Raw genomic sequence first — 10,568 nt, 5'->3', positions numbered from 1 at the left:
TAACACCCTCCCTCCCTGTTGTCAAGGTGTAAAGGTGCTGTAATGTGAACAAACAAGTGCGGTGACATTCCTTCCACCCGCACGGAAGCTTGTGAACTTGGTGTAGTTTTCCCCTTGATAAATTATTTACCGCACCGTTTTCCTGATAGACTGCACCTGAGCACTTTGCCTCCTCCAGCCCGTCAGAGGAAAGTTAAGTATTTTAAGTCGCCTTCTCACTCTGGGAAGCAGCAGAAATGCACAGACCTGAAAGGCGAGTAGGTGCTTAGAAAATGTGACAAAGCCCGCAGAGGCGAAAGCCCCCTGGAGGATTAGAGGAACTGCCGTGGTCTCGGGTGGAAATGTTGCTGTTTATGGAGAAACTGTGAGCAGACCGGAGATGCGGATTACTATAACCATTCTGTACCTCGGAGCTCTAAACTACACAGGCAAGCTGCATAAAACTCTCATCACTATTACTGTTATTAATGATTTTTGTCACTGTTACTCTCACTACCATGTCAGAACTATTGCCTTAAAACTAATGTTCTTACCGTCATTTACGTTTACTATTACCAATACTGTTGTTCTTATTTTATTAATTTTCCATAAACTTATTTCTCCAAAAGACTGTATGTATTTGTGTACATATAAATATATAAATACATGCGAGGAACTTTAAGTACAGCCTTGTATGTGTTGGTGTGTGTTTCGATGTGTAGCCCATGTGTGTGTCCCTGTACCTGGGAGAGGGGGTAGCCTCACACGTGTTTGATTGAGGTTTTTATTGCAGACCAAGGCAAATGCATGTGTTATGAGCTGCACCTGTTTCATTATGGCATGAAGTGATGTACTGCATGTTCATGAACTGACTCATGCATATTGTCAAAAGCAGGATTTACAGACTTACAGGCGACACTGATGCGAATTTCACTGTGGTTCAGATTTGACCTTTTCATGGTAATCTGAAACAGAGAGCACGTGTAATCTCTTCTTGTCTACTCAGAGTTTGGATGTTAATCACAATGAAAAGTGCAGTGTTATCATCAGGATTATAACCAGAAGTTGGACTGAAACAGGTATTCTGAACCTCGTAAGCCGCTCCCACAGGTGGTCATTGTTGCACAGCCAAGCTTTGTTCAAACCCACATAACTTTTATCTAAATTCTAGTGGGGATCTATTTCCAAAGATATCAAATATGTCCTGCTGGATTATGGGGAAGTGTGTACAAAACATCGAAATAGTTTCCTTTTAATGTAATGCTTCAGCCATAAGACAATGGCCTCTTTGGTTTAAATGTCTCGCTCAGTGTAAGTGTAATGTAGCCTCAAAGAAGCGCTGCAGCCAGAAGATACACAATATGAATGTGAAATTGTCCTACAGTGTGTGGGGAAAAATGTTTTTTGAAACTTTGACTCAACTTAACGACAGTACAAACAATCTATTGGCACATGCTGTGTGATGTAGCCACTTTAATAAAGGCTTTTTAACTATTTTTGCAAGAGGAGTTGCCTTGCAAGTTTGTTTAATTTGTGGCTTTGGGGATATCCGAGTTATAGGGGTTAATAAAGTATCAGTCTAATGAGCTGCAGCAGTTATAGATAACCTACTGTGTTGTCCCCTGTGTACAGCTCGATCTGACGCACCAGTGTGTTGGTGTGTTATCGTTCTTGTTCTTGATCTGAAATAGGCCGCATGGGAAACCCTATAACGCACAAAAACAAACCAATAAAGTAATATCTGATGCCGTCTGAACACGCACACCAAGTTTGAAGCACATTGCAACTTTGTTTCCCTCCTGTTCTATTTCATTTCCTCTACTTCATATGGGACCTGTTTTTTTCCACTGTCCACTGTAAGGATTAGTTGAGACCAAAAATGGGTCACAGGGCTATGTCTTTTGAGTCCCAATGTGATAAGAATAATGCGTGGAGCACTAATACCCAGTGAACCTGCTTCCCAAGATTCACTTTGTGTCTTCAGTTTGTGTCCCAAGCCAGAAATGGTTAATTAACACTACTCCTCTACACTGTTTTGTGCACACATGCCTTGAATTACATCAATTCAGATGTTTTGGTTGTATGATATTGTGTTGTAATGTATTTATTTGCTTGCCATGGCCCTCAGAGACTTGTTTTTTTTATGTAGGAACCCATAAAGAGGACATTGTTTGATCCTGGGTCCTCCTGAGCCACAGTTTAACAAACAGTGGTGTATAGAGGCAGCAGCTGCCAGTCAATTAGGTATTTATATATACCTAAACGGTCCCACAATTCCATCTCTGCTGTAATCCGGAAGCCAAGCAACGACATTTCGTTGCCAAAATCTCACTGCTGTGTTTTTTTGTGCAATGACAATAAAAGAAGTCTAAGTCTAAGTCTAAGTCTAAGTCTAAAAACAGAAATGTTTATGAGTGGCAGAAAACAAAGTTCATATGCTAGATGCTGTAAAAATTGACTCCCTGGTCAGTAATACTCTCAGTAAACCAGTCAGATAGTCTATGAATTACCCAGCCTGATGATCAGTAAATCACTCAAGTACTTTATATTGCTGTTCATCTGAAATGTCAACAAGATACTCCTCAAATAATACACGGAAAAAAACAGTCTGCAAACAGAAAACAGAGAAGTCCCCACATAGCGTGACCACACATTCTGGCCCAGTCCCAACTATCTGTCATAACCAGGAAAAAAAACTCCCAACAGAAACCAAAAAACTTCCCACATAGTGTCATCAGACAAGTCTGTCATCCAACCAGCCAGCCAATAAGTCATCAGTGAGTGTGTGAGTGTCTCCACTTGAGTTCAGCTGTTTATACATTAGCAATGAGCATCTTATCTCTCTCCCCTTTCGTCCTCTATTTGTCCGTCTCTCGCTTTTTTGTTTCTGTTCCCAGCTCATTCTCTCTCTCTCTCTCTCTCTCTTTCCAGTCTTCTCCTCTCCTCCAAGCCCAGTCAATGTCATCTTCTCCTCCCTGAACCTGAGGAATGTGCTGCACTGGCATCCTGGCAATGACACGTCACAAAACACACACTACACAGTGCAGTATGCCATGTAAGTGATGATGATAGATAGATAAATATATAGCCCTAATTTCCCCCCGCTTGTGCAGGGATTCAATCCATTTATTTGTGTGCATTCACTTTTTCTTTCCCCAGCTACGGGGACAGGGTGGAGGACGGAGGGAGACGGGTGCGCTGGAGACCTGTGCTGCATTGTACAGATACGACGCGGAGCTCGTGCGATCTGACCAATGAGACGTGGGATCTGGAGCAGGGCTACTACGCCAGGGTTCGAGCCAGAGGGAGCAGAGGATCCTCCAAATGGACGGTGACACAGAGAAGATTCGAACCGAAGGCTGACAGTAAGTTAGCAGGGCATTCTGCATAAAACTGAGATTTCACTGGCTGATCCATAAAGACTGACAGACACAGAGGAGGAATCAACCAAAGACAGACACTTAAGATGTCTCATTAACCTTCAAATACACCAATGTTTTCCCTACTAAAACTTTTTGACAATTTCCATTTACACTTACAGTTAGGTTACTGCCTGCAGTGCTGTGGTGCTTGTGCTTTGCCCACGTTTGTCCTGTTTGAAAATGACCTAAAAATGACTATAAATTCACTAAAGACACCAATCAATAGCATTATTTCACAAAGTATTACTAGTTTTACACACCCGCATTTCCACTACATCTAGCACCTGTTTTGCTGTATCCTTCCTGTTAACAACGGAGCAGTGCAATGCCTCACCCTAAATTTTGCTCATGGGCTTTGTGCTGGTGGACATTCTGATATTATAGAACAAACGACATTTTTTGCCATGTTTTCATAAGTGATTTTTACAGTATACAAATTATTAACATGCCAAAAGTATCCATGCTCACAGTCATAACATGGTAATGATAATAATGTAACAAATGATATATTCTGTAATTCTTGACCTTATATATGTAATGTACATCCAAATTTAACCTGATGTTGAGACCTGGTCATATAGACTGATGATAAGTATTCATTCATGCCAGTTTACAGCCCAAATAATTCATAAATTGTGCAAAATTGTCTTATTCAATGTAATTGTGTGTCAATATCCATCCCTATAGCGAGTTTTGGCCCTCCGCTGGTTTCTGTGGTGATCGAGGAGGACAGCGCCATCATCAGTCTGAAGGGGCCCTTGAGATATCAGCCTGACAACCATACCCCAGAGGTTTCCATGGCAACGCTTTACCCCCAGATGACCTATAACCTTTCTGTCCACAACGCCCGTCAAAACCAGACAGTGAGTAGAAATCCTGACTTGTCTCGCCCTCCCAGCATCTATAAACTGTTATAATCAGCTTATTTCAAAGTGTGACACCAAGTTAAGTGAATCTCAGTTATCTTGCCACACCATTGAACTAAAGTTTGTCTAATCTGTAATTTGTCTGTGCATGTGTAGCGTTATTTCCCAGTGGATTCCAGTCAGTTCAGGTATCGTCTGTTGGAGTATGACACAGAGTATTGCTTCTCTGCCAAGGCAAGATTCCTCTCCATGCCCGCTTCATGCCACCGCTCAGCTTGGCACTGCATCACCACGGCACCAGGTACAGCCACAGTGTGCATGTGTGTGTGTGTGTGTGTGTGTGTGTGTGTGTGTGCGTGCGTTTGTATGCGTGTCTTTCAAAGGAGAGGAATGTGCCTAAACACGAAACAGAGGAGCAAGAGATACAGCGAGAATTTGTGTGCCTGAGACACCTTTCTTGTGTGTGTATTGTGTTGTGCACACAGTTGTTACTAAATGGGTATGTCATAGTTTAATCTTTCATGAAAAAACGCTTTGTGTTTAGCTTCATGGCATTGCATTTAGACGTTGTTCAGTGGGTTCCCTAAAAGAGTTTCGATGCAGGAGGGCTCATGAAACCGTTTTCTCCACCCAAATTAAACACGAAAAACTCCAAAATTAGATTTACTGGCTTGTCACACAACATCTATAACTGCAGCATCTGATAATTTACAATTTAGCCTCTGCATTTGTTGTTTTGATGTTAGCACATTTTACATAGATGTATGTATCAACACATACTGTATCTTTGACTGAATCCTCACTCTTCTCTCTTCCTCCAGACCCTGTGGTTGGCCAGCTGCAGAGGGTGATTTTGGGTATTGTGATTCCGTCAGTGTGCATGTGTATGCTGGTGGTGGCCGGCTACCTGCTGTGTCACTCACTGAGGGGGAACGGACACAAAAGGCCGCATATACTGGTAACACATACACGATATAAATACACATTTCTATTTGTGCACATACATATTTGTCATTCTTCAGCTTAGTTTACACGAGCACAGAGAAAATGTGCACAAAAGTTCATAAATAACCACATACTGAGAAAACAAGGGTAGTTCAGTTATTTTTCATTAAATGCTTGTACTCTTTGTGAGAATATCTGATTTATTCTAATTTTGTCCAAACTTGGGATAATGCATTTTTGTACAAAAACAAATACATTAATTGGCCTAATGGGGGTGTAACTCAAAAATGATATCTTAGACACTCCTGGTCCGGTTTTGATGGAAGTTGGAAGAGCGGTGCATTGTGGTTCTGTGTTCTGGCTTTGAAAAACTCAAACTCAGTAACAGACACGAAACTTCCTACACAAATCCAGCTATCCTCACAGTCACACAAACTGGCCTAATGGGAGAATTATAACTTCAACAATTCTGGTAACACTTTACAATAAGAGTACAACAATTAACGTCAGTTAATGCCGTAATAAACATTAAGTAACAGGTAATAAACATTAAGTAACAGTTAACTAACCGTTAATTAATGTGTCTAAGAATCATGTACTAATGCTGTTCATGCTAAGTTATTAATTTATATGTTATTTAAGGGTTATTGTAGATATTAACATTAGTAAACGCCATAATAATCATTAACTAACAGTTAATTAACCATTACGGCATTAACTAACGTTAATTGTTGTACTGTTATTGTAAAGTGTTACCACAATTTTAAACTCAAACATATTTTCTCAGATGCTGGTGATGTTACTTTAGATATGCCTTAAGTGTTTGCACTGTATATTTGTGGTTTTACTTTGAAAGTGCATAACACAGTTTTGTCCAGTTTTGATTTGTTTTGTATGAGAAGTATGAGGTGCCTGTTTATCCATGAGGATGTACATGTTTCACTTGCTTTTTTTGTCTTCTTCTTTTGAGTTTTGTTGATGGAACTGTTTGAAAAGCTAACAGTTGCTCTGTTTTTTCTGCCATTCATCATCAACCTCTTAGGACCTGTCTCCAATCCACTCGACTCCTTTGACTTTCTGTCCGGAGAATCTCAACATCATCCTCATCCCTGTTATCAACAGCAAGCTCTCATCAGTCACCAAAAATAATCACACATGTCCCAAGCCACAGGAGCCAATCCCAGTTCTCCCACACTTTCCGAGCTATGCCCGCCAGATGCCCATCTTCCCGGAGCCTGAGGAACTCTGGGAAAACGAGTCTTTGGACTATGGATTTGCTGCAGCAGCTTCTGAGCTTAACGAGGAAGGAGGGAGAACACAGATGAGTGATGGAGGGGGAGACAGGGATCATTTGGTTAGTGGAGAACGCAGGGAAGATGAAGTGAGAGACAGCTGTGAGAGAGGGGAGAGTGATCACTCCACTAAAGCTGATGCTCCCTCCCTAAACCCATACAAAAGACAAAAGACGGCGCACACATTTGTACAAGCACACTCATGGTCGCATGTACAAACATTTATTCCACCTCAAACCCCTTTTCAAGGGCGGATAGAGGGACAGACAGAGGGAGGGGAGGACGATTCAGTGAATGCACGTTTAAGTATAAAGATAGACCCCCATACCGGCCTCCTCCATTTTCCTTTGCATTCACAAACACAGAAGGAGGGAGGGACGAAGGGGAGAACAGACGGGGTGATAGTTGAAAAGGTGGAAGAAGAAATGGAAAGAGAGCAGGTACCCCTCCTTTCTCCTCAGGACCAACAGCACACTGAGGCCCTGCCCCCCTCCTGCGCAGGCCAGTTGAGGTACTTTTCCAATGACTGTGCTTTTCTGAGAGTGGCTACAGAGCAGGATACGGAGGAAATGGAGCTGGAGGGAAGCAGCTTTGTTAATTGGGATCCCGAGACCAGGAAGCTTGTGTTGCCAGAAATGGAGAGAGAGATAATGAGGGAGGGAGGGTTGATACAGGGAGAGGAGATGCAGGAGTGTGGGATGAATGGAGGGGAGGAAGAGGAGGAGGAGGAGCAGCAGGGGCCGAGGCTGGAGAGTGTGCTCGTGAGGCAGGTTTCCGCGGAAGTGGAAGAGGCACAGAGAGGAATGGAGACAAAGAGGGAAACCGGGTGGCAGGCAGGCAACATGCTGACCAGCTGGGAGGTAGTGATCAAGATGGACCAGTAGGCGACATCAACTGACATTTTCTACATTAAGAAAAGACAGAAAATGCTCTCCCTCCAAAGTCATCCACCTTTGTGTTTTCTAAGAAATGCATAATGACCAGATATGTAGATGACATACAACACGCTGTGATCATGGACCCCTAGGGGAAGAAGTTGTGATAAAGTGATAGCTACTCACATGACAATTACAAAGACAACAGGATTACATTCATACCTCTGAATTTTGTTTCTTTATTACTATTTTTGAATTATAGTTTATGTGTACATTACCAAATCACACTGTAAGGATTAAATCACACCACTAGAAACTCTGAAGGAAATTATCTGAAGTTAGAGCAATAGGAAAAGTGTTCACTGCCCTATATGCAGTATATTGACATTAGATTGATGCATTAATGTGTATTTGTATAGCACTTATCAAAACCAGTGTTACAAAGACTACATAAAACAATATAACACACAAAAAATAAAGATCAAGTAACAAGAATAAAATGGGCAGGCAGATGAATTAAAATACTGGGAATAAAATATACATGAGAGACGAGCGAAACTAAAAACAGACCGCAAGGTTTTAAGTGCAGAGTCAAAACAAAAATGAGTACAATGCACTGAAATTCAAAAGTAAAAATTACTTTTAAAAAGCCTCTCAATAAAAATAAGATTTGAAAAGTGATTTTAAAAAAATGTCAGTAAAACTAAAAAAGTAAGTTTGTGCTTGATATGAAGTAAAGGTGTTCTGAGAGAGCATCCTATGACAAGTATTTGTACTGGTGACGGTGGGACCCACTATGGGCGCTCCACCTGTCAGATTTTAAACCCAACTTTGCACTTAGGAGATATGATAGGGCACTTTCTGACACGGTTTGCCAAAGCCATCATCAAAACACCAAATATTGGAGCTTTTTGTGGAAGTTTCAGACATCTACTTATTCTTCCTGTAGTTATTCTGCTGATCAGAATAACTTGAGCTGTGGCTGATCAACACCCTGATGAGACACGTTATTCTGGGTATTTCTTTTATGTCAAGTCAAGTCACTTTACTAATATAGCACAGTTAAAAACAACAGGAGTTGACCCAAAGCACTTTACAAATGTGGCAGAAGGGTTTACAATACAAATGCACAAGATTAAAATACATGAAAGCCAAGCCGAAAAAGAAGAACAAGCACAAAAAAAACAAAGCATGTGATGATTCATGACTGCATGTACGGTGTTTACCTGATGATGTTATGTGGGAGGCATGGGGATGTTTTGGTTTTGGTTCTATTAAGTGCCATTTTTTTTCTAATTCAGGTTGTAGCTCAGGACACTGGGCCAGTAGTTGTTTGCATACTGGGCGCAAACTGAATTATAGTGTCTTTCAATCAGTATAATCCTCTTAATTAATGCAGAAGGGAAGAAACTTTGTTGTGTTTACACTGCTGAAAATATAAATCGAAGAAATGCTGGTGCTCCAAGATATGAAGGATTTCTATGTGATTCATGTGTTAATATTAGATGAAGAAAAGGCTATAGCACTCTATATTGTGTAACTAATGTAAAGATGTTCTTGATTTTATGAAGTTGCCTGATCCAAAAATGAGGAGGATCATTTAAAATTTTAACATATGCTATCTTTTGTTTATTTTTTGTAAAATTGTGAACAAGCTACCATCTGTTGCGTGAAATGATTACTAGTAGCAATTTTGCCTATTTTTTAGATTTTGCCTATTTTAGACTATCTCATTAATATGTCACATCTATTCTTTCAGTGTTGTCATCACATGTGTCTTTTGTTTAGAGGGAAATCAATATTTCCCAGGTATTTTTATACATTGTTCTTATGTATTCTCTTGTTTTGCTATTATTTTTGTCACCATAAAGATACAACTGTACTCAAAATGTTATGTAGGAACATTGTGCTGACATTATAACCATGGCAGAATATTTATCTTTGAACATCCCATGTTTGGGAGTTTCATGTATTACTGAGATGGGACTCTTTAGACTGGAAACTCTTCACCTAACCACCAGTCATCTGCTCTGTGCCTTTGTTTTGGGGCTGTTTGGGAATTCCTCTGACTGCATCACACTAAAATCTCTTACTTTACCCTGGTGGGTGTGTAAAGCAGCAGGAAGGGAGTCACTGAGACTGTTTCACATTCATAGATTTATCCTACTTGGGTTTTCTTAAATGTCAAATCTGTCAGTGAAATTTTTAAAGCTGTTTGTGACGTCCTCAGGTGGTGTCCAGTTTACTAGTTCTGCAAATTGCAAACCAGAATTGTTACACGTGCAAGTTCAAATAAACAATAAAGAATAGTAAAACTCAACAAATTAACTGATTCTATTATTTTCTTTAGTAACTGCTAACTGAACGCTACATTATTAATGCTACTTCCCAGTTTTTTATTATTATTATTATTATTATTATTATTGTTGTTCCCTTCAAAAGTGTGGTCTCTAATAAGATTTTCAGCTTCAGACTCTATTCCAAGAGCACCTTTAACTGGAAAATGAATATTCATGGTTTCTCCTCACTTAAAATTATGGTGAAAGATAAACAGTGACACCTGGTGGTGAAATTGAGCACCTTTCAAATATTGACCATGATAAATTCAGCCTCCAAACCTTTCCAAGGAGCAGCAAGGACACTTCCATCTGCTTCCAGTTAGCCCACACAGCTTATCAGGAGAGATCAGCTTAAAAGTATGCAGGCCTAGTCCTTGCATCTAATTTATTGTGCCAACAAAACTTTCCCACCCGCTTAGATGGGCTTTGTGGGGAAATTACTGATGACTGGCAATATGTTATTATCTGATAGCTGTGATACATCATCACCCAGATATCATCAACCTGAACTCGTGAACTTGTGAAACGGCTTTTAATTTAATTACTGGCATCACTGCCTTTACTTTTTCCTCTTCATTAAAAAACAATAACTACAAGTCCAAATTTGGATTCACTAATGCAGTGGTTCTCAAACGGGTAGTCGGGATCCCCAGGTGGTCATGAGATAATTTTGGGGGGGTGGAAAGATGATTAAGACTTAGGTCAAAGACACAAAAAAAAAACATTTTTAATTATAATTACCTTTTTTTCTGTTTTCTTAGTACTTCTAAAACGCCTCCTCTGGTAAATAAGCAAATGAAACAACCTGAACTCATTCTTTAGGCGGACTGTTCACCACTGTGCACATGCA

General features: G+C 40.3%; 1 protein-coding gene across 1 annotated transcript; it reads left to right on the top strand.

Moving 5' to 3' along the window:
- The first annotated feature begins 95 nt into the window (after positions 1 to 95).
- On the top strand, positions 96 to 8,160 carry il20ra (interleukin 20 receptor, alpha). The gene is made up of 7 exons (XM_030046541.1): positions 96 to 428; positions 2,911 to 3,034; positions 3,139 to 3,344; positions 4,089 to 4,264; positions 4,424 to 4,568; positions 5,089 to 5,225; positions 6,255 to 8,160. The coding sequence occupies exons 1-7, from the start codon at positions 380 to 382 to the stop codon at positions 7,386 to 7,388; spliced, it is 1,971 nt and encodes a 656-aa protein (XP_029902401.1). The 5' UTR covers positions 96 to 379; the 3' UTR covers positions 7,389 to 8,160.
- Positions 8,161 to 10,568: the final 2,408 nt, after the last annotated feature.

Source organism: Myripristis murdjan, chromosome 24 (assembly GCF_902150065.1).
Source record: "Myripristis murdjan chromosome 24, fMyrMur1.1, whole genome shotgun sequence".
Classification (NCBI taxonomy): Eukaryota; Metazoa; Chordata; class Actinopteri; order Holocentriformes; family Holocentridae; genus Myripristis; species Myripristis murdjan.
Note: the sequence above shows the minus strand (reverse complement) of the source record. Positions and strands in the feature narration are given on the sequence as shown.

Excerpts from the sequence above, each read along its gene's own strand:
- il20ra (XM_030046541.1), top strand. The coding sequence starts at position 380 with ATGCGGATTACTATAACCATTCTGTACCTCGGAGCTCTAAACTACACA. Across the intron at positions 429-2,910 it reads CGGAGCTCTAAACTACACAG|TCTTCTCCTCTCCTCCAAGC; the intron begins GCAAGCTGCATA and ends CTCTCTTTCCAG. Across the intron at positions 4,569-5,088 it reads CTGCATCACCACGGCACCAG|ACCCTGTGGTTGGCCAGCTG; the intron begins GTACAGCCACAG and ends CTCTTCCTCCAG.